At 37.8% G+C, this 25,613-nt stretch overlaps 1 protein-coding gene across 4 annotated transcripts in view; it reads right to left on the bottom strand.

Moving 5' to 3' along the window:
• WWC3 (WWC family member 3) overlaps positions 1-25,613 on the bottom strand; it is a 104,133-nt gene that overhangs the window by 42,823 nt on the left and 35,697 nt on the right. For all 4 annotated transcript variants that reach the window (XM_080376914.1, XM_080376915.1, XM_080376913.1 and 1 more), the window contains exons 2-6: positions 22,745-22,854; positions 17,750-17,953; positions 14,644-14,720; positions 12,068-12,147; positions 5,666-5,795 (exon numbers count right to left, since the gene is read on the bottom strand). In XM_080376914.1, coding sequence (XP_080233040.1) covers positions 5,666-5,795; positions 12,068-12,147; positions 14,644-14,720; positions 17,750-17,953; positions 22,745-22,854 — 601 coding nt within the window. The remainder of the gene's footprint in view (positions 1-5,665; positions 5,796-12,067; positions 12,148-14,643; positions 14,721-17,749; positions 17,954-22,744; positions 22,855-25,613) is intronic.

The following is a 25,613-nucleotide window of genomic DNA, read 5'->3' on the forward strand; positions in this document are numbered from 1 at the left end:
TATCAGAAATTTGAAGAGCTATATCATTTTATAAATCATAACATAATCAAACCACTTGGTTCTAAAAATACACATAAAAACTCTCAAAACCACTTACTCCAGTGCCTAAACTACAGAATCAGGGACAAGTCTGGAGCACTGCATTGGGAAAAGGCTGGCCCTCAGGAATCTCAGTGGCTCTGACAACTGCTTATTAGCAACAAGCCCCCATTATTGCTCACATCCAATCACCAGGAGATCTCTCAGTCTTCAAAGTACAGTTTAAAAAGAGTAACACATCAATGCTGTCTTTTCTTACAACAAATTCATCAAGGACAAACCTGTGTAACAGCAACTGGTTGCTGCTCACAGGAACAGCAAGACCATCTTGAAGAAAAAAGCGTCTGGTTTCAGAGCCTAGGAAACATCCACAAATTACAGCAGGCCTGAAGCTAGCCAAAAAAAGCAGCTTTTTCTGGTGGCCTCCATTTCCATCATACACAGCCCATCCCTTGGTTCTCATTATATACTAGTCCTCCCTCAGGCCTGCCTCCACTAGGGATGAAAGAAAGGGAAAATACCCAGCCTGGTGCAGGACGAACGAAAAATGAGTGGGCTCCCTAGCCACAAGAATGGGAGCCCTGTCCTCCTCCCTGCCACCCCACCAACCACACACACTCTGTCTTCCTGGAATCATAGAATGGTTTGGGTTGGAAGGGACCTTTAAAGATCATCTAGTTCCAACCCCTCTGCCATGGGCAGGGACACCTGCCACTAGACCAGGTTGCTCTAAGCCCCATCTGACCTGGCCTTGAACGCTTCCAGGGATGGGGCATCCACAGCTTCTCTGGGCAGCCTATTCCAGCGCCTCACCACACTCATAGTAAAGAATTTCTTCCTTAAATCTAATGTAAATCTACCCTCTTTCAGCTTAAAGCCATTCCGCCTTGTCCTATCACTGCATGTCCTGGTAAAAAGTCCCTTTCCAGCTTTCACCTGTAGGCCCCCCTTTAGGCACTGGGAGGCTGCTAGAAAGTCACCCCAGAGCCTTCTCTCCTCCAGGCTGAACAACCCCAACTCTCTCCCAATTAGGGAAAAGCAGGCAGAGATGTAGGTACACACCACGTGCTACTTGGCAAGCACGTGCTACTTCAGTCTCCATCTGGTGGTACTACAAGATGCAAGTGGAGCTGGGATTTGGTGCTCAGCACTGGCAGGGGCAGAGGACAGTGCAACGCCTGGCATGCTGGCAATGGGACAAGGCTACCGATACCTGCCTCCAGAAGCTCGGTTTGCCTTGGGTCCCCCAAAAAAGCCAGTTCTACTGCCACCTCCAAATTGAACTGTGCCATCTTAGTATGAAGGACAAATAATTTCTTCTCAGTCCTGAGACAGGAAAATTCAATTTCAAGTTACATTACCAAGAAGTCCTTAGCTAGCATCCCCTCACCCTCCAAGACCTGCTGCAAAATTAACTGCTCCATACCATGGCAAAAAGAAAACCAGTGACTTCCACTTTATGATAACTGAAAATTGCAGGTTCCTGACTAACTCTCTTTTTAAAAACTCAATAGAAATCACCCAGTTCTGTCAGTTTCCTGCTGTATGGAGGATCAAGATGGATCCCTAAAGGGTTTAAAAAAAACCCACAGAAACAATAATTTCCAATCATAGCTACACAAACATCAAACATCTAACATGTCCTCTTCCCAGTAAGTAGAGCCAGTAACATGAACAAAAACTGAGGATTCAGAAAGCCTGACGTTTCTCCCAAATAAGCTACGTCCCATCTGGCACCTTTGGCTAACACATTTTATGTTAGAAGCATATGTTAACACCAAACATCTTGATGCCAGAAATTCAATCTAAACTTTTGCCCATATTTCAGCTACTTTATGTACTCCTGACACCCTCCAGCATCTCCTTGGCGGGTAAGGAAGGGCTGCTTGGCTGCTGGACAGGTTTCCCATCCAGGCACAGTTGCTGAACCCTGGATACTACTTAAAAATTACATAGCATTTAGCAGGTGGCAACCACCAAGTAGCATCACCTTAAATTACATCTATGTGCAGATGTAACTATGCTCTAGGGTAAGCATATATGTTTTGAGTCCTTCTAGTTGGTTAAGTGAAAGCACAGCCTCCCGCAATCCTAACACGGAAGATCACAATGTGAGTTAGCATACTTTTAGATAGAAACAATTTACATGAACTTCTAGGACTAATATCCTCCCCAGCTATACGGAAGAATCCATCTTTCATCTGGGGTTTAGGAATTGTTTATGGTAATCCCACAGAAACTGCCAGACCAGCCTATCAAATGGATGTGAAGTTCTAGGCACACCATTCCCAGACCTACCCAAAAAGAGAGAAATGAGCACAGTTATTTCATCACTGTCTGATGCTATCTGATTTGGGAGATCTCTGCCACATACGGTTCCAGTGCAGTTCACATCTAGCCTACTTAGCCTATTTAACGGGTAACAAAAGGAAAGTAATAGAAAAAAGAAAGAAAAAAACCACAAAAACCAAACTCCAATGCTTCCTAAGGATAACGGACAATATTTTAAAATCATATACACATACTGGAACAGAAAAAAAAACTACGAAAGGGATTGGGCAGGTGGGAGGGCACACACACTGCTTTCAGGAACCCGACCACGCACCTTGATTATTCAATCTTATAACAAAGATTGCTCACTTTTTTGAGCAGTGACACTGTATATTTGGCTTTATTTGTAACCACAGCACCCAGTGTAAATCTGACCACCCTCCTCTTCCCTTGTCAGTCTTCTCTCCCACACAATTCAATCCAATTATCATATTTCTATGGCAGCTACAATTTTCCAGGCACCTACACAAGACTGAGTCACTTCTGCTATGTTTAGGTCTGTTACTTACAGTGGCCAGATTTAAATTAAGAAATAGTAAGAAATTGTCTATTTCCTTTCTCTGAAATAAATCCCCACCTGTTTACATCATACTTCAAACTCCTCTATAAACAGCTTTCAAAACAAAAAGTTTTTCATAAGAAAGCTTGCTTTACCAACAATAGCTTTAAAATGTAGCATTTTCAAGGACAAAACAATTTCAAAATCGATAATAAATTAAAAATCAAATTCTGAACTCATTAGGAAGATACTTAAAATAGACTTGCGCTTGTTTGGCAAAGCTAAATAAATCCGTAACACTAATCTTCAACTAATTATAAAAAGGCAAAGCACAGAAAAATTTGGTGACAACAGAAGTATTTAATATTTTTTTCCTCAGAATTAAAAAAAAAAACAACCATCAGGCAGAAAGCTGGATACTTTTGCAGAGCACAGTAAGTTGGCAGAAATATACAATTTTTACAGCTGTAGATCTTGTAAACTATGGCATTTAATCCCTTATATCAATTGCAACAATACATGCAGAACTGTTTTGCATTCTAGGCTTGTGTGGAACAACTCTTTCCTAGATTCTCCTGGACTATATGTCTATTACTGGATGCTATCATAACACACTGTCATTAATTAGAAAAATGATACCTCCTAGACTGGTATTTCCTGTATGTCACATAGACCCATGAGGAAGGATGGCAACACTTCCCATTTTTCCTTCAGTCTTGTGCAACCTCTATATTCTGCTGCTGCCAGCCAGCACTGCCCAATCCTTGATGCCAAGCTTGATCCTAGACTTCTAACTCCCTCAACACTGCACTTAAAGAAACTGCAAGTGCACCTAGAGTTGGTTTAACAGATATGATTTTCAAGGCACCTCAATGATTACAGCTGGATTTAGTACCACTGAGAACAGAATATATAAGGAAAAGGGGGCAGGGGGGAAAGAAATCTAGTGGGGGAGTCAAAACAAGGCCAGTAGTTAAGCTGCTCCAAGATCTCACACACAAATCTTTAAATTATCAGTTAGTTTCCTAAAACGTGCATCACTGCATCCATGAAGAACTGTCTAATCATTCCTTACTAGCCAGGCATGTGGAAGACTGAGAATCACTTCAAAACTTGGCCAACACATAATATCAAACATGTTAAAAGTTGCCAAGGCAGAAACTTCATAGTGACTTAAGTGTTTTCTCTACTTGAACAAGGATTTGTGGTCCATCAACTGACTTTTGGGTAACGCATCAGAGACTGAATAATTGTATAACCATGGAAATTCATTATATGTAGATTATAAGCTGCCCATATCATTTAACATAAAAAAACCCAAACCCAAACCCCAGTGAAACACTACTGGAGAGCAAATGGAAAGAAAGTGTTTGAATGACAATATTAATTTAATACGGTCCCAAAAATTTAGGTAACAGATGCCTTTTTTCATATAGCAGTTCAAAGACTGAGTAAAGAAAATTGTCCTTGTCATCCCTCTGTATCTGCAGCATATTTTGGCAACTCTGTACTGTAGTCCCTGTGGTGGCAGAGGCTTGCAGCCCTTTGATCAAGCTTCTATCACATTAATAACACTGACACAGCAACTAAGAGGCAAGAGCAGGGTACAGAATCCATTCAAAAGTTAGATCACTACTCAGGTACCTATGTCCCTTCAATCCTTGTGCTCAGATTCATAAAATAAAGCTTGCATGATGGTTTCTGTATACATTGTATTTGCTCATATTCTTTGAGAGTTTTGTAGAGAACATTCACAACTAATGTGTCTTGATATGGGTACTTAAGAGGAGAGTTTGGGACAAGAAAAGGAGAACTGCCAAACTGTGGCACAGTGACACAGAGATCCAGTTCTGTGAAATGCTTATAAAAGGAAAAACATGGTAGACAAACCGATAAACATTTTAGCACATGAATTCTCAGTCCTACTTCATTATAATACATAATGAAAAACAAATAAATAAAACTTATTCTGATTTTTTTTTTAATGCAGCATAATTACTTCATAGCAGTCTCTATAGTCAGCAGCAATGGAAAGCTATATTTAATAAAGCCATTGATCTAAATGTAAGGATAGTACATTATTGTCCTGGTTCCAGCTGGAATTGAGTTAATTTTCTTCTTAGCAGCTGGTGCAGTGCTGTGTTTTGAATTTGGTGCGAGAACAATGTTATAGCATACTGATGGCTTTGGTTGTTGCTGGGTGATGTTTATACAAAGTCAAGGACTTTTCAGTTCCTTGGGCCCTGCCAGCGAGAGGGCAGGAGGGGCATGGGAAGTTGGGAGGGGACACAGCCAGGACAGGTGACCCGAACCAGCCAAAGGGATATTCCCCACACCATGTGATGTCATGCTGAGTATATAGGCTGTAGGAAGGAGGAAGTGGGAGGACATTCAACATTATGGCATTTGTCTTCCCAAGTAACCATCACATGTGATGGAGCCTGGCTTTCCTGGAGGTGGCTGAACACCTGCCTGCCCATGGGGAGTGGTTTTCTCACTTTTACTCTTCCGAACATCTTCCCCTGCTTAGTTGGTGCTTAGTTGCCAGCTGGGGTTAAACCATGACAATTATCTAAGATGAAATGCATATAAAATGAAATGCATATAAAGTTTTGTGTTCACAGTATAGACGATGACTACTTACCTCTTTTGAGCTGCCTGCTATTGGCAATTATAAAATAGAAAAATCAGTTTAGGCTACCCTATTTCCTTACTTAAGCTGAGTAACCCAAATATAATCACAAAAGAGAAAATAGAGGAAAATAGCAGCTATTTGTTCAGCAGCATAATTTTTACCTGCATAAGGTCCTGCCTTTCTTTTTCACCTGTGCATATAGCCTTCTTTATGGTTCGAAGCTCACTCATTATAGCTTGTGCTTCATCCAGTCTATAGTTTGTATGAGCACTTGACATCTTACGATCAATCCTGTTGAAAAGATTAAGACAAAATCAGTATTTTTTACCTAATTAGAAAGTGCATAGATGTTTTAAGACCTCTTGTTTATTCACGTAACACTTCTGGGAATAGAATGATAGTCTAATTGGAATTAACACAGTACTCAATGACAAGTACATTCTAAAGACAAAGCAATGCAATTATCTGTCCAGGTTCTGCAGAACCAACAAATTTCCTGGTTTTAATGTCCTAACACACTGCTTACTTACAGGCAATGTCTTACAGGCTATTTCAAACAACAAAAGTAGAGTCAACTTAAAACTAGCCTACATGGTAATAACTCAAAAGATAAAGATATTGGCAGTCTAGCTGTCACATTTTCCATGCACACATTGCAACATCTCTTCCAGAACTTCTATCTGACCTTGATTTAGAGGTTTCTAACAAAGCCATTTCATTTTCTTGGGAAGAAATTTTTAATTTGTAAAATTTTACTACCAGTGGTTTCCTGCCATTATGGGCATCTTTGAGCATCTTTTCTAGAAGACATCGTTGTCCCACACTGAAGAACATCACATCAGACCATCCCAGAAGATTATAAATGCAAACTCAACAAGGAGCAAGAGCACTACTCACTACATCAGGTTGAAGTACTACTGTTTCCATTTGACATAAAAATCTCTCACCTTAAGGGGGACATCCACTGTCTGAGTTTTCAACTTTTTTTCTAACAGTTCACAATAGTAAAGGCCAACAGATCAGGACACAGAAACTTAGTTCAGTCTATCATCTTGATAATTTGCTTTGATTTTTAGATAAAAGAACCAGACCAGAGACTCTGCAGAACTTACTAAAAGAACCATCTGGATTTACAACAAATTACTACGGGATCTTAACAGACTACCCACAGCAATTACCGAAAATTGTGTTAAATTCCTGTTAAAATATTAAAACCTCAGTTTTCCTGTTAATCTAGCATAGGAAGTGTGTACATAGAAAAAAGGTGGTATGGTAATGGTCCCTAAGCCAACGCTAAGAATGAACATCTCCAGGAAAGGGTGTCTCTGGTTAAGAGAATTAAAAATAAAACATCCATTGCTCATTACACGGGACATCAACTTATAACAAGATGTAGTAGGACTGGCTATACTATATCTATAGATATATGACAAGAATACTCAAATTCTTACTTAAAATAATGAGAATAACTAAAGGTTTCAAGGTAGGTGTTATATTAAGCTAAGAGTGTCAACACCCATTCAGTATGTTCTGTCAGTTAAACAAAATCAGCGAAATTCCACTTGCAGCAGATTACTTGCTTTGAAATTAAAATATTAAAATAATAAAAAAAAATCTAAATGCTTGAATGAAAGCCCTGTGGTTTTATTGTGCGGTTCACAATATTTAGGAAAAAAATGCAGGTTGGTTTTCTATGGTTTTGGTTTGTTTGGTTTTTTTCTGACAGTTCCTACTTTTGGAGGCAACATAAATGAGTCCAAACATTAAGCTTTCTACTTACACATAATTTTCCCATGTTACATAAGAAAATGTATAAGCCTTTGTGATTTTTTGTTCAAGAACAAGTAAGGACTTAAATGTCATGTGGATTAAAGATGGGGGGTTTGGTTGGTTGATTTTCTTTTCTTTTTTGGATGTTTACTTGAGTCTTCACTAATTTTTAGTTAAAATCCTGAAAGGATTAGGTAAAACCATGGTAAAAAACCTAATCCAAATCACTACAAGTTACACAAAAAAGATAACATGTAGTTTTATCTGAAGGTTACCTTAATGTTAAGAACATAGATTCCACCCAAATATTAGATCCAAAAATGCCTGCTACACAACTGCTCATTATACTGTTTGCCAGGTCCAAGGTGGCATTTCAGGAAAAGAAAATGTTTTAATTTCAACCAGATTTTTGTCCACTTACCCACATACTCATGGTAATTTTGGAGCCCAACTTACCAACTGGTATTTGTTTAAGGAAATAATCAGAAAAGTTTCTACTTCCAGAAATATCTGAGCTTAAATCAGTATTTCTGTCAACCCAAATTGACTTAAGCACCTTATAAAATTACTTGTTACGCCCTGTCTGTTAGCGTTTTTTTCCTCCTTTCATAAAGTTAACAGGAATCTTCCATTTTATTAATGGAAAGCAGCAAGATACAAATAGAGGTGAGACTTTTGTATGAACAGAAAGAACATCCAACTGATACACAGAACCATGAATAAAATACACATTTTCTGAGGAAGATGTTTCTAGGATACACAGACTATTAAATGCACTTGCAGTGGTTTCAGTCCTATATGGCCGTTTATGTGTTCCTGTTTTCTGCCATGTGCTTTCAAATACGAGTCCCCCCATCCTCACCAAAGCACAGGTCTGTAGTTGAATTAAAATCCAACTTTAAAGCTTTTGTCAGGTCTCATATCCTCTAGTCTGTAGCTACAAATTATTTAGTCAGTCCTAATTCCCTGTCTCTCCCAATTTCTCAGAGCACTTACTCTGCTCTTGCAGTCAACTGGCCAAGTTTTCGTTTCCTTTGTTGCTAAGCGCCTCCTTCCTCAAAAATTCCTGCTTTCCAGCAGAAGGGTCACTGAAAACACAGGGGAGGAGGAACTGTTCCTAGTTCTCAGTCCCTGCCACCAGGTCAGAGGAAGGAGTTTGTTCCAGGAAAGGCTCATCTTTAACCCTCTAACTCTGGACTGCGACAGGATCAGCCACACCTTAGGGCAAAGGCACCTGTGGAGGCTGAGGAGCAGCATCATGCTGGGTGAGATCTTTGCAGGCTTTCAACAGGGAGCTCTAGAAAGTCTCCAGTGGGTAACAGCAGACGGTGATGTCCAAGGGCTTATCACAACATTGCCAAATTTGGATGAAACTGTAGAAAATACAGCTCTAACAAAAAAGCTGAACTGTAGCATTATGAAGTTTGAAATTTTGACTATACTGGAGTTGTAGAAGCATTAAAAAAAAAAACCTCAATCCTCTCTCCCCCCACAAAACCCCACTTTTCTCTAGTTGTTTAAAGTTTTTCTGTTTTGTTGTGATGTTTTTCTTTTTTTATTCTCCTCAAAGATGGCTAAGCCATTTTACTAAAATTAAAAAGGACAGAAAACAAAACTTTGTCCAAGGCAGACACTGTACGTGGTAAATGTCAATGCAACAGATTTGTGTTTAACAAAGGCATCTGAATCAAACAGCAATGTAAACCAATGGAAATACTGAACAACTTAACCACCCTCACCATAACGTTTATCTCTGAGAGCTATAACCAGCAGAGGTTGCACAGGCAGCTGGACGGCAGCAGGTTCTGATACCTGCTCATAATGCCATTCTGGTCACACTTTCAAAGCAAACATTTAGCCAGATGTAAAGCCCAAAGTGTGACAGGTCCTAATATTGTTCTTGGCTTATACTTGAAATAAAGCAAAGAAAATTACTTCAAAAAAGCTGAACAGGATGTGTGCCATTCTCAGTTTGGCAGTTACTTGGATTTGACCTAGCACAAGAAAGAAGAAAAATTACACAGACCAAAAATTTAGAAAAGGTAACGAGAGGGGAGAATGTCTGAGATGTAAGAAACTTAAAAAGAAAAAAAAAAAACCACCCAACAACAAAAAAACATATCAGCATTTTTGTGTTAAAGAAGGAGTAACGTGTTACTTTTTAGACAATACAGTTACTCTGTGGATATGCAAAAACTGAAATACATCAGCTTTGGTACTTGATTTTAGTGACCTTTCTCTCCCAACAAATACAAGGGATAGGAGAGATCGCTCAGGGACAACTAGAGCACAGTCAGACTTTAGTGTGATTTGTCTACTGACTACACAAGGAGGCTAGAGAAACTTCTCTTTTCAGCTGTTAATGTGAGTACTCTCCAAACTGACTCACTTCCTACTAGAAGCAAAATCCTCAAAAGAAAGCATGTATCTCATCAGAAAGGCAAATAAAAAATTACTTAAAAACACAAAACAAAAACAAACCCACAAGCCTCTGGTTCACACGTGAAGACGTCACTGCAGACAGCAGAGCTCAGCAAGGCACAAGCACTGTCAGAAATTCACTGCAATCCCAGATAACACACAGGCGAAACATTCTCCCCAGCTTCAGTGAGCAACAGCAAATACCACCCAGTGCACCAACCAGACACGGAGTGACTGTAGCAACAGCAACAATGAGCAGCACTGAAGCACTGAGTTGTCATGCTTGAACTTTTAAACTAGATTATTAGAGTGACTACAGACTAATCAGATACGCTTTAAAATAATTCCTCTCTTGAACATCTCTCCTATCCCCCCATCCTGGAGTACGGGTGACTTCTCTTGGGCTAAAATCCAAGACTAGCATTTGTATTCTTAATCCATTTGCAGACTTTACTTTTCAAGAAGTTGCACTACTTTGCTGGACTATCTTGAATTATATTAATTAAAATAATCTTGAGTTTCAAATGGCCTTCAAATACTTCTATCATCCTAGTCAAGTGGTTAGTCCTTTTATAAAACAATTGAACCTATACCCATAAAATAACCCAATAACCAGGAAAAGAAAACAATTAAAGAAAGTAGAAAAGGCAAGGTGATTCTTACTCAGTTAAAGTATGATTAAGAACCCCATGACAAAATTTCTTTTGTTCTGTTACTGCTCATATATATAGGCCACTATCCTAAGATGTTGACTATACTTAAAATATTTCTTAAAATATTTGCTATTTCAGTATACTGAGTGCTTTATTTTACTAATTTTCAGTTAATATCATACATTAACAATTCCCATAGCTACCTGTAACTACCTTCATTTAGTCAATAAAAACATACTTATGCCTGAAAATTATTACATTATATCTGCCAATGAAGGATTTTGGTTGAACAGGTTTTCTTTTCTGAAGCTTTTAAAATGCATTATAAAACAAAACTCTTTTAAGCTGAAAAAAAAAAAAAAAAAACCACCACCACACACAAAAAAACCCAACCCACAACTCAGCAACCAAACCACCAATATTAAGTGCATGGGCTACTCCCTCTCCTTTAAAAGTAGCATCTGAGTATCTCCCTTTAAATCATTTTGTTAATATAATACCTATCAAAATCAAAGTTGGAAAATAAGTAACTTAATTGCTCCAGGATCCCTGGAAGTTTTCCAGAATTACTGAAGCAAAGTGTGCACCCATGCTTTGTAACACCAATGCAGCAATAAATCCATAGCTTCAAAATATTTCCACATGTACTGTACTTACGCTGCAAAATTCATTAGACATGCAACAGTTCCAATGTTTTCAGGAAGCGCCTGCATTAGGCAGTTCATTCACATGCAAGCTGGAAAAAAGGCCAAGATTTCTAACACCACGGCCACATATCCAACGCAAATCCAAGAGCGCTTCAACATATGGTCTTAGCCCCTGGCCTTGTTGAACAAATCTGGAAGTCACAACAACCTGTATTTACTTGCCACCTCTTCCATGGCCTTGCAACCTCTCTCCTTATCCCACTGGGCATTCCATGTATATGCTGTTTGTGTAGGTGACTAAGCAGCACACAGATGGAAGTCACTCAGTTCCCATCTGATGGCCTGCAGGAAGAGTGGCAGGGAGAGGGTCACCACAACCGTTCACAACCTTTGCCACCACTGAGCGCAAAGGAAACAGAGCACAGGCTGCTTAATAGCCTTGGGAGCGGTGGCAAATTGCCCAGAGCTATCTTTACTCACAGAGAGGAGACAAGGAGTCACATCTACATGCACTCATTCTGCACACATGCAACAAGATCCAAGGTCTCACAGACCATCAGATTTACACACACAAATCAGCTATACTGTGCAGAATCAGGTGGCCTGACAATCAGGTAAAAGGAAGAGGTAGTGTTGTGGCGTACAGCGTACCCCTCAGGAGAAATACTGTGCCCAGCCAGGAAGCCTTGGTACTGTTTGCAGGGAAGCTGCTCTACTGCATGGTGCTTTGTTCGGGCTGCGCTCCAGGCAGGAGGTACCTCCAGAAAATATTTGGAAAAAATTCTAAAAATCTAATCCCACCTCGACAACATCTTAAGGAAACAACAGGGCCTATATAACTGTTTTCACATGTGAATCTATGAAATCACCAATCCAACCAATTCTGTCCAACCCTTCTTCCATCATTTTACACTATTCTCACCCCACATCACAATCGTAGCAGAAAATCTTAAGAAAAACGATTAAGAGGTTTCAACCTTTTTTCTTTTTGGCAGTGCTCTTCTAGGAAATTCATTCCAAGGCGTATAAAGTAAAGAAGAAAAAAAGATCCTCCCACAAACTCTTAACTTACTCTTGCAGAGTTTCCACTCCTTTTTCCTTATATTGCAGCTCCTGCTTCATCTGTGCCAATTCTCGTTTTAGCCTAGAAAGCTGAATATAACAAAATAACTTTAAGTAATAATATGCAACAGAAACTTTCATAATAAAAATAATTGGTTTTCCAATACAAAGTCTTAAGTTACTTCAAAAAAATTGGGAGTGATAATCTAAATCCTCTTTAAAGTTTGCACTGAGATAACAGAAGACTTTCTGAAATATCGTAAGACCCAATGAAACAGCAATCACAATATTCAACTTTCAAAGTATTAATTTCCTCATCTATTTTACTGGTTTCTACCTGCAATAGTTTATGCTAACAGATAGCAAGTTTCAATCCATATGATTTTTCTTCTCCCCTTGTAGCAGACAGACACCTCTCAACTGTCTTCAACTCTTCAGTCCACTTAAAAAAAGATGAACATTCAATGCTGTTTATTGCTCAAAACAAAATCACTAGCAATAGCGGCCTTCTCTCCCAGAAATGGCAGCCTGATTTTCTCCAGTTATTTTCATATTGTCCTGCCCTCTCAATTCCCCCACCAATTACCCTGATCCAACTAGAGCATAGATCAAAAGTCACAAAGCAGTGATGTCTCCCAAAACATATTTTTGTGGTTTTATGAAAACAGTTACCTGAGGAGGTTGGGTAGAGCTTAGAAGGGCACTACCAGCAGCAAGAACGATCTGCATAGAAATAGCTTCTTGACCTCCAAAGTTGATAGATAACTGAGGCCAACATGGGGAGTAGGATGCAAGGGACTACAGACAAACTGGGGGAACAGAGGTGTTTCAATGTGTGGCAGGGAGGCTTAAGACTGAACTGAGACCCCAAAGAGGGGCAGGGATAGAAGAAAAAAACCCTCTCTTCTCAAGCTATCGAATTTGGTACCTTTTCTAAAATATACCAAGTGCTTTTGGTTTCCACATGTACATCAATAAATGACAAAAACATTACTAAAAAAGAGTAGGGGGGGATAGGAAGAGAGCGCAACAAGAGAAAGGAAAAAAGTTTTTTTAAAAAAAACAGTTTGTAAAAAAATAGTTAAAATATCCTACATATCCAGGCATAGATTAATTCTGTCAGCTTTACTCAAAGAGTGAGGGGCTTCACGGCAGTTCTGGGGATGCAAACCAAGACTGTCAGTCCCGCCATCCTGTGTGGTCCTCTTCCCCATGTGTTCTTGCCCTTTCCTCAAAACTCATGGCACCAGCCCCCAAAACACTCCTATACCCTCACCAAGTCTTTCAACACTCACCAAAAGTAAAATGAAAAAAATGCATCACTAATATCATGTACACAAACACTTTATAGTGCATATTTTATTCTATTACCTGAAACAACTCAATGCCTATGCATACATTCAGTTGAACAGGCTATCTTATGCACTTAGGAGATCATTTTGTTTTAAGATGCAGGAACAGAGAGAAATTGTCCTATAAGACGTTGTTTATTTTCTTTAAATACTATTTAAATAAATAAAGCTTATTTTCTTGTTTAGAATATGCTGACATTTACAGTATGCAAAACAAGCAAACACTAGTCAGCATGTAGTAAACATATACAGACAGACAGAATAAATGCCTTTGAAGGGTGGTGAACGGGATTTATTTTCAGAGGCACTCATGTGAAAAGTCATCACTACAACAAAAACAGAACACTATCCTGCAAAGACAAGTATTTTTTATTTATTTTGTAAGCTGACTGCCTGGCATGCTAAATAACATTTTATCCATTAATAAAAAGAAACATGCCATCTAGAAGTGAGTTCTAGAGCTTAATATTATAAGCTACTTTTTACAGTTGTTTATGACTATAGCTATATAGCCATATTTTCAAGCTACATCATTTTTCTTGAAACCAATGTACAGACTTTAACTCTTTGCTAGAGCAGCATGGGAGAAAGTCGAGAAGTTAACTATTCTTCCTTCAGCAAATACAGTACCAAAAGCATTAATCTTGTTTAAAAATATATATTAAAATGGATATTTCTATTACAGAACTGCTTGTTACTGTCAGAATGCTTGAATTCCCCTCCCCTCATAGAGGAGCTCTGGCCAAATCAGCTAAAAAGTTACATTTGGCCAACATATCACATGAATTGTGAACAGATTTCCAACCAAATGGCTAAATCTGGAGTTCAATAACATTCAAGGAACCCCACTGAAAATGGGGAAATGGTGAAATATGAAGGCAGTGGGTTTGAACTGCATTTAATCAAGAAATAATCTGGCTGCAGAGTATTCACTACTTGTGGCAGTTCGCACAGAGATTTCTGAAAGACAGGCTGAGTTCGCCTCTGATATCCATGATAAAAATCTTTATGCTTGTAACATGGAAAAAACATTACTTTGCAAAGCACTGAAATGCAGTAAATATATACTCATTTGCATTGAACAATAGGTCAGAGTAGTACAGCAGTTTTAATATATTTCTAAAAATGCATGCAACATCCAGTGTAAATGCTGAAGTAAAAGAAAAACACATAGTCCCACTCCCTTCCCCATGTCTAATTCATATTTTTACAAAATGAAAAAAAGATTACTCACTCTGTCACGACGGCTGGCTATTTCTGCTTTAATCTGATATGGATCATACTTGGTATTAGTTGAAAATCCAGAGAATGCTAAACAGATGGAAAACAGCATTTTAAATCTTTTTTTTTTCCCTCCTTAATACATTTGTTAAGATGTGGCACTATGTAACAGATCATTGCATTCATTCTTTGTGTTGCAAGTCACAAGGTTTTAAAATAATCCTCTGTGCTAAAGTAGAACCAAAGAATTACCTTTGGCCTGTCTGACTTTTTTTTTTTTTTTTTTTTTTTTTTTTTTTTGTCCTGAACAACAACAAAATGTGTATATAGCAGCACTGCATCTAACTTAAAAGCAACTGCCTTCCATGACAGGATGGTGGCATTTACTGATGCAATTAACAATTGGCAATTCCTTCCTAGGTATGTTGAATTAACAGTATGATAAGGACTAAAGTAAACAAAACTATGGTCAGAACAAAATTCAATGACCTACAGAAAGAAGTTGCTTCCTAAAGCAACAGCATGGGGAACCAAATACAGATCAGCCTCTGGCAAGTGAGCTTTTAACACAAGCGTATCTAGAGTCAAGCAATGATTTCAAGCAGCAGTATTACAAGCTAAAGCCTAGACAGATGAAATAAAGGTCCTAGAGGACAAGACCAACCATGATTTATTGAGTAAATCATTTACAGCAGCACTGGCCCAATGAAAAATGCCTGGTATGTGAGTGGATGGGGTTGTGCTGTTAGACCTACCATCCTTTTGTAGGGCTGAAGGTTGCCCCATATCTGTATCTGCATTGCACTGAGCTCTTTGACTCTCAAAAGAATACTGCAATGCCAAGGTCATGTCAAGTGTGCAGGAACTTACCAAAATGAGTAGTCATGCCTGGGCTAATTCTCTAAATCCAGGATTTTCTATGGAAATTTTTTTTTTTAAACAGTGCTGATCACAACTGAGTCACAAAACTGCTGCATGGGCACCTCCCTGCCAACCCACAACCACTGAGCTCACACCACCTCCCACTCATAAGCACACAACACTGAGTTAATGGCAGCACCCACAAGCAGGGAGAGGAAAAAACAGTTTGTGAAGTCTTTGTTCTTTTAACACAACATACTGAAACAAGTGGTGGTGGAGGCAGGAATATGTGCAATACAAGCACCCAGCTTTGGTCATCTAATTGCACTTGAATGAGGATCCTAAGATTTCCATACAATAAACGGAGAAGCAAGCATCCCAGAGTGGAGTGGAGGAATCAAATTAAGAAAAACAAGTGGAGAAGCATTGGGAAATCTTGGAGTTGACAGTATGATTAAACCCCAAAAGGGAAATTTTTTTTAAAATGTATCAACTGACTGATCAGCCCATCACATTTTCTCAGAACAGATGCATATGACCCTAAACCAATATAAAATATATTAACATATCTGTAGAAAATGTAAATATTTTTTCACCTGAAAACAAGTGAAAGGTTTTATTTAAATGATTTTATAGTATCTTATCAATTCCACAGATATACCTAAAAAACTAACAGAAGATTGAGAAACATAAAAGTCAATTGACATAGCATTTGTATTCATGCTACAGATAACCTCCAATTTTGTCATTTTCAGTCATATTTTGTTGACGTTTCAAGCAACTGTTTTTTTCCAAGAGCTTTAAAAATATGAAAAACAGGTTATATTTTTCTAGTATACTATCATCTTCAACAGAGGTTTCTGTATAGACACCTGAAGTAATTCAGCAAAACACGCTACAGAACTATTGCAAATTTTCAAAAACAAAAAGCCCAAGCTCCAGAAATGTGTTGTAATACATGTATATTTAAATTTTATAATCTAAAAAAATATTAATGACCATATTCCAAGTCTTTAAACAGTAGGTAAACACTCTTTTAAAAGTATTTTTTAATTTCTTTCTTAATAATAAGAAAAAAATAATCTTTCTTAATAATTCTTGAGAAACTTGAAAATAACAGGGAGAAATAAGACTAGTCACAACTGTTCAGTTATGTCACAAACTAAATCACCGAGTACATATAATTAAAACTAAACAAAAAGATGAGATAATCCCAGTTCAACAGTAGAAGAACACTTGGTCAAGACCACCTGGGACACCTCAGCCCTACAATACATCTTTTATTCAGGATTTTGGCATACACATGAATTACCTTGGACTAGTAAATGCCTGTGGATCAGTAGCTAAACACTTCTATCCAGATGCCTGCTTTACCACCCCCACCATGGTCAGATTTCTTGAACATTTTCAGAAAGGGCTAAGCAGAGCTTCACATACTTATCAAGCACTTCACATTTACCAGCAAATCCTGCAGTTAAACAATGGCTGTACACATGGCAGCCACTGAAAAGCCACCAGCACAGTGAAACTCCACTCCACACAGGGCTGGTGGATACATCCATTTGATACACTTCTTTGAACTAGATATTTTGACTTTTCAGCAGACACCCCCTTTCTGGTTGCACCAGCCAACAGCCATGAGAGCAGCGCAACAACTTTAGATTTCAGAAAAAAAGTTATCATCTACTCCAAGCTACCAGAGACATCTAAAGAATGAATAGGGCAAGAAATCAAGGCTCTACAACCCACACCACCAGCGTTAGGATCAGAAGCTGGCATTCAAGAATGAGGTGCGCTAAGGAGACACCGCTTACTACTTCGTGGTTAGAGGCACTCTTGACCATAACACCTTGCCCTTAACTCTTCATAAATCAATAAACCAACCATGGATCCACAGAAGGCTTCCCCATGTCAAGGGCGGAATAAGCTATGAATTTAGGAGAGCAAGTAGGTGGCTGGTCCAGCAACATTTAGTCTTATATTTGTTGCCTTGCACGAAGCGTCACTACGGCTGGCCCTGAGATGACTACAGATGCTAGCTGGAATATATCCCCATTTAATCTTAAAAAGGCATGTTCTCATAGACCTAACAGGAAACAGAAGTCCCCGAATAGCAGAGTCAAAAGAGAGCACCTCACTTCTGTAGTCAAGATTTTCATTCAGAGGACAACTGGATGATGGAAACATGTCACACTATTTCTTAAACCACATGTTGTGAGAGGCAGATGGGTAAAAAAAGAAAAGTCTAGTAAACTCACAGCTGGCATAAGAACGGCTGTCATCCTCACACATTTTGTGCAATTGTTGATATTCTTCTTGAGCTAGTTCAAAACGCTGCTGCTTTATTTGGTAAATCTCTTTCTTGGCATTGAGTGCCTCCTGGGCAACTATTAAATATTCCTTTAGCATGCGTTCCTGCTCCCTTCTCCATTGCTCCCTTGGGTCCTCAATTTGTGTGAGCTCTAAGGAGAAAAGCATTAAAAAAAATAAAAAATTAGGACACTTTATCCCACAAATACAAATTATTTTGTGAAGGTCTGCTCTTAACAAGCACACTTAACACTACAGGGCTCAAAATCACTCCAGAGATGAGAAGAAGGAAGGAAGCAGAGTGAAAGAACAGGAAAAGCCCTTTCAAATATAAAAGGCATTTAAATCGGATTCTTTTCTTTACAAACTAGAGCAAACCCAAAGAAAACAGTGTTTTGGATCAAAAACAGCCAACTTGAAAATTCTGAGAACTACCTAAAAACCCAGAACTACACAGGAGAGTGAAAGGAATCTCAGTGCTTAACCCGTAACTCTATAAATGATTGGAACAACCTGAAGATAACTACATACAACTTCACAAGTGTAACATCCCAAAAGGTGACTACATCTGCATAATTAAGAACAATAAGGTCATTCAACATAAAAGTTAGCATTTTAATCTCAAATCCATAAAATCATTTAAATGGCTTCTTTTTTTGCTTCAAGTGCAGCACCCTCATGCTTTCCCTTTCCAGGGTTTAAGAACAGTTTGCATACAAATACAAGTAAAAAATAGGTTTCCGGTACAGAATCTTTCCCGTATATGTTAATTCTTAAAGTTACTACCATACAGCAATTTCTTTGCAATTGCAAAGACATTTGAGAAAGACACAGGCCTTTAAAATCCTAAAGAAATTATTGGTTCATTTGTTTTCTTTTGGTGGCGGTGCTCAAGCTAGCAAGTATGTTTTACATGACTATGTCCACGTAAAGTCTCATGTTTAAGTGAATGTTAATTTCTGATGATTCAGGCTCTACCAGAAAGAAGCTGCTGCAGATGCAATGTCAGTCTTCAAAGGAGTGACAGAACCTACATACAGTGAGGCAAGCACCTAGTCATTTTTTCCAAATTTTGTTTCTCACAAGAGATTAAAGCCAGTTATGTTTTGTGTTAATCTTGAGTACATAATTCAGTATACTGGAGTCAGTGATGAAATAAGAAAGCATAAAAGATTGAGCCCAATACATTAAGAACTAATGGCGTCGAGGTCATGCTAGGAGCTCTACCATTTGAGAGCCCTCTGAAAAGTACATAAACAAAACCAAAAAAATCATCTATGAACAGTACTTCCAACAGATTTTTATATTACATTTCTAACAACCTTTTCTTTCAACAGCTGTAACTTTTCCCTCCCCACAACTCCTCACACTGCAACAATATAATGATCTGCAATTTCTCCCTGCATCCCAGGGACCCTCAGTTCCCAGCCACACCTTTTGGCTCCAATGCCCCCAGACTACCTCTGCAGCCCACAACTTGACGTGCTGTGGCTTGTTCCAGTCTCCATAAATCCTTCTCTGCATGCAGGGCAAGCAGAAATAAACCAAGTTCACATGGCAGCCCATCCTTTACTGAGGACATGACAATTTGCAATGCTATCTCATCTGTCTAGAAGTGTTCCTGGAAACTATGCAAATTTAATATTCCTACAACTGCTAGTCCCCTATGGAAACCATGCAGAAATTAATAAACACTTACAAGACAGAAAACCTGGATCCTAGTGCCTCTTTTTGAATAGAAAATTAATAGCTCTAATCTCAATAAACAGCCAAGGCTAAAAAGTTATGTTGTATCACACATTAAACTTCTGAGGTGCTCCACTATAGGGCACTACATCTCTTAGCAAATTATTTCAGAAGCCTTCTAAAAAGCTAGCAGCAATCTTCTGAGGCAGAAAACTTCTTCAGTACAGTACTGACATTCTCTTCTGTTTTATAAAGTACAGAGGCTTCACTTTGCCCTGGATTTCTACAGTTTTGTCATGTAACAACAAAAATAAAGCTAAATTGTATGACAAAATTCACTTCCTTCGTTTCTTTATGACCAATTAAAAAAAAACCCAAAAAATAAAAAAAAACCCCGACCTACAGTAATTGAAGAACATCCCCAGACAAATGCAGAGAATATATTATTCCCTCACTGGGGAATGCCCAACTGGTTAAAGAAGACTTCAAAGGCTCCCAAGACTCTGAGGAGGAGGGAAAGGAATTCTGTGGCTGGCAGCCGCCAAGGTTTTTAAGCAATGGTTGGACAAGAGCCAACAGCAGCTTAGTAAGGGTGTCAACAAAGTACTGAATTTACAGAACAAGATTGAGATCGGCATTGGAAACACTATTGAGATTTACAGAGGATTCCTCTGTTTCTGGGGTTTTTCAATACAAACAGAAAGTTATTGCCTAGAAATCTTATTACTTTCTGAGTAAACAAACATAGCAAGAGGCTTAGAAAAATCACATGCATTTATGTTTCCTTCTAAAAGGTGCAAGGCAAAAAGCTTGAGATGGTACACAAAGCCTGAGAGGTCCCTGGTAAGCATAACTTTAGAAACACTGTCTTTGAATTATCCCTTGCATTTTCTCACAGTATTTCTTGAAACCGAAGCACTTCTGTTTCATCAATTAACACAGAACTCCAATGCTGTATAAAACATTTAACCCGGTCAGCCGCTAAAGGCAGTCCGAATGTTTTCACGTGGAAATTGCTATTCCAAGTATTTCAGGCATAGTTCAGAATACAACATAAGGGACTCATTTCAGAAAAACATTTCTTCATTTCTGCACCAACTCTGCCACTTGCCTGACACCATCCCATGATGCATATGACTGTCTGCTCATTAGTTCTCACTTCTACAAAGGAGGTTAATGCAGTCTTGATTGGTATCTTTGTTGTCCACAGTTCAAAATTGGACTAAGTATCCTATTAATTTTTGAATAATTATTATCCAGCTATAATATCAACTCTGCCTTCCGTCTGAATATAAACCTTGCTTGTATATGCAAGCACTGTATTAGCCTAAGGGTGACAAACCCATTTTGCTGTGACGGTTGAATTACCATTTAGGATAATATCTGTGGGCTGCAAGTAATTAGTTATCATGAAAGAGACAAATTTTGCAATCTTGTTAATTGCAGAACGATTCCTTTCACTCTGTTCAGCACTGGCCCTACAAAGTTTCTATCCTTCTGTTCATAGATTACCTTTATTTAATTTCTAATATGATTAGTTTTACTTTTGCAGACCCATTTATATTACTCTTCTCTTTCTGTGCCTTCCCATTGAGCAGTTGGAAATTCAATTTCTCTCTGTGAAGACACTCTCCTACAGTTTTTGCTCTCAACTGCACGGAAAAAATGCAAGCCAGATCTGACATGTCTACAATGATTAATATCCTTTCTGTAAGTTCAAACTTGATGTCTGTGGCAAAGTAGCTAACAACAAAGCCTGAAAAGCGAAAAAGAAAAAAAAAAAAAAAAAAAAAGAGAGACTGATTTCCTTTGCATGCAATGGTGATTCTTACTCCTATCAAAGGTGCCTACTGGTGAGATGCTTTAGTAGCTTTTTTATTCATAGCATTGCAATGGGAGTTCATGTTCTACTCATTATCTACAGAGGCTGACAGCCTTTTATAAAGTTCAAGAAAACAAAAAAGAACAGTTGCCAATATCCTCATTTGTTTTCTTGTTTAATATGTGCATTCATGCACATATACATATGTTGGTGCAAGTGTACTCCATTACTGTACTCCAATGTAAACCTCACTTCAACATTAAGTGAAGTTACCATGACAGTTTAAACAGTAATCATCAGGCTACCTGTTCTTTTAAACAAAGTTATTGTAAGAATTTCCTAACAGTCTGTATTTATTGCCTTTCAACTGCCTCAGCTATCTATCTTTGTGATCAGGGCATTAACAGCTCTTTAAAGTTTATTATTTAATTTGTGATACCTGTTAGTTTCACAACAAGTAAGTAAGTATCTCTGTGGGTCAAACAACATGGGAAATTTGTTATTCTGTTGTTTTGTTGTTTCTTTTTTTAAATAAGCAATTATGAAACCACAATATACAAGTAATTCCAATGATGGCAGAAAGCCAAAAAATTATTTCTACACTTCTATTTTTTTAATTGACTAGATTTCAAGTAGGTACTATTGCGGTTGTTTTTGCAGATTATACTATTTACCATTGCTGTGAAAGCCTATATAACTACTTCTTTTTTCCCCTCCCTGCCAGCTCCCAGTTCCCACAATATTGAAAGCATTCACTCATTGGTGATAAGACGCTTAATGATAGCAGCACAACACTAACAGCAGCAGTAGTACAAAGCTGTAAAGATAAGACATTTTCTTAAAAGCAGAACTGGCAAATGTGCCAGACAGTTGTGATACAAAGCTCAGCAATAGTCCAAGAGGGAAAACGTTGGAAATTTCTCCCTCTTAGTTTCCAAAAGGGATATCTGTTGTCTTTTTGATAGCACTTTGTACTACACTAAAGCATAAAGCCCACATTGCTTAAGAGAGGATGGGACTATTGTATTTCATAGTGCTTCTAATTAAAAATCATCACTTTCTCTCAGAATGTGTTTTGTTTGTCAATACAGAAGAGTGAACTATGGATGACTGGGAAAACAGGAAATACAAGAGCATGACAATCTTAACATACGACAAAAAGCAACAACTAAATCACTGATACTCCACAGTATGACAAAGCAAAACAAGATAGTTTTATACACTGTAACTCAGTCACAGATTGTAGAAGTCTTTACAAATGGAAGAAGGATTGTACCCCCATTTGAAAGATGAGAAATTATATACAGCAAGAAATTATTTGAATACATTTTCTCACTGTACCATGAGGTGCATAAATGGTACTGGAAACATAGTTAATGTCATCAGGTAACATCAGCTTGCTAGGATTCCTCAAAATAATCATACATCTACTCACGATTTATGTGGTCCATATAATAAACTCCAATCTGTTGATCGTAAACAGTTTCCCATCCTAAAGGAAGCTCATCACCAACACAGTCAGCAAATGTCAATGGCTTTGTAATCCTGAAAAAATAAAAATAACACAAATAAATACAAAAGGTGCAGAGTTTACACTGCACACCATTTGATCACAAACTAGTTATGCTGCTTAGGAATGTGTTAATAATTACAAACACACAGTTTCAAAATAAAATTTCATTTAAATATGCTGACAGATACTCCCTAAACAGGTAAGACAAGCTTCTCCCTTCAGGTTTCCACGTTTAACAGTTTAATTACAATGGCATGCAGTACTGCCAGTTTTTCTCCCATATTGCAAAGAACAAAAATGTGAAACTGGAGTTCACCACTGCTGAACACTAGTAGAAGCTTTATAGGCTTTAACTTCTTTAAGGTGTCCAAGCAGTATAATTGTTTCTCCTAAAAAAAAAAAAAAAAATAAAAAAAAAAAAAGGAGAGACAGAAAATTTAAGAAAGCACTATATAGTAGATTTCTCCTCTTTTCAATTATACATCTCCAACTGTTAATGATATTTCGGTCCAGACCTATCCAAATTACTTTCCTCTCCCTCAAAAAGAGGACAAACACCTCTAAAGAATTACAAAGCCATTAAAGCAGAAATAGTAACTAAGAAGTAACAGCATTACTATCTAGCGGCGTAAAAATCACACACTGCTTGCTAAGCAAACTCTTCATAGGCCAGTGACTAATAGAAAACCAAAACAACAATTTCAGTATTGATAGGAATGTTGAAAATACTGGGTTACAAATTCTACAGAAACACTCTAAACCAACACTGTTCTAGAATATAAAGATGTATTAAAAAAATAGAAGGATCAAATGATGCAAATAAAAAAATCCTTAATATTCAGTCAAACCTGATCTATTTCCAAAATCATCATTTTAATTGTTACCTAACCCTTAAGATGTTTTCCTCTAAAAGCTGCCATAGAATTCCTTTACAGAAAATTTATTAATATAGTCACTTCAATTATACATGGGAAATAGATCCAACACATTCAGCATTTATTTGTTGAGGTGTTTCTAGCACATAGAATGATGACAGCTTTGCCAAGATTACATACATGCATTAATTTAGGGGCTGAGTTCAGTTCAGCATAACCCATAGCATAATATTGTTTGGCATAAAATGGAAATTCCATTTGTATAACACCCAGTTAAGGTTTCCTGACACCAGATTTGGCCTATACTTACAACCACATTGCAGAATAGAGATCATTAGGACCGGTTATTGCACTTGATCTGACAACACCTGTATAAAACAACAACTTTGTCTGAACTAAAACATGTCTGTGTCTGAGCTAGAAGCCCTTCCCCACCCCAAAACAAAACCAACCAGAAGAAACCAGTGGCAAAGACTTCTAATGATGGAAATACTACTACAACTACACGGTAGCTATTCCAATCACCCAGTAAGCACACCATTCAACCACTAACAAAAAGCACATAACTACACACATAGCAAATAGAAAAACTGCATTTACCTGCCTCCTAAAACTATTTTAGTATTGAGATTAAAGTGTTCAAAATTAACTGTAGTAGAATAAAAAAAGTTATCCTCGCTAGCTTAAATGTAATGTTTGAGCAGCTTTGTACAACAGTACAAAGATCAAGATATTTAGGTCAAATAATAAAGAGCTTGATCATATACTATGGATTCTCAAACACATATAAAAAGTTTAATAAGATGAAGATGTACATAAACTTGTGCACCACTATTTAAAGTAATTTTTTTTCCATTACTGACAAATATGTAGTTTACATCATGTAATCATGCAAATCCAAAGCTGCTGTATTCAAAAAACAAAATGTTACTATGGACTGGCATATGCATTCTTTCAGTAATTCATCTAGCAGTCAGGGAGACCAAATATTGCCAAAATACTTCTGATCTCCCTGGAATTCAGTCAAAATTAAAAATATAACGTGCAGCATTTTTTCTTAAAACTCTCATGGTTTTGTTCTGAAGATATCATGTTTACAATTTCTCCAAGTAGTCTAGACATTGGCTCCTAAATTACCACATGATAGACAAGATTTTCTTTGGAATGAGTTATGAGACATGCTTGCCTGTTATACAAACACACCCTCATCCTTTTTTTCATAAATAAAACCTGCACATGATACTCTAACCTTTTACACTACAAGAACTTCAATTCAATGCTCTCCATGATTCCCACCAGGGTTCAGACTTCCAAGACAAGGAAAACACTCACTTTCTGGAAAAAGGAGACTGAAGAAAGCCAGTGCATCTGGTCTGACCAGTTTTCATTCCAATGTTACAAAGCATGCATGAACAGTTTAATTAATGGTTTTGATGGAAACCTTGTAAGAAGAAGAACACACAAAAAACTGCCTTCCAGATATTTAGACCATTATTAACTTGATGTTGCTCATTTTAAACTATATTGAAAGTTGCTCCAAATCGGATTCCCTTCAGACAAAGCACAACATCACACTAATTCTCAGTTCAGTTACAGTTACATCTATGTAGCTTGAACACTCTTTGTTCAATTCATCTAGGTCAAAACATGCAAAGCTTAAGCTAAGAACTGCAAGTCTCTCCCTGTGTTTTGCACTGGTTTAACTTGGTCAACAGAAAAAAATACATTTCTGGTTTAACCAGCACAACTCTGAAGACAAGATTATTTTTTTTTACAGTTAGGGAACTTAAGAGTTTCCAGAATAACAAAGACAAAACAGAACAGATGCAGATATGTATATTGGAGGTCCACCCCAAACTGCAGCAGTAGACTGCTGAAATTAAGTATCTTCTGGAAATATAGCTTGACTCTCTTGT

This window comes from Falco punctatus, assembly GCF_963210335.1.
Source record: "Falco punctatus genome assembly, chromosome: 2".
Classification (NCBI taxonomy): domain Eukaryota; kingdom Metazoa; phylum Chordata; class Aves; order Falconiformes; family Falconidae; genus Falco; species Falco punctatus.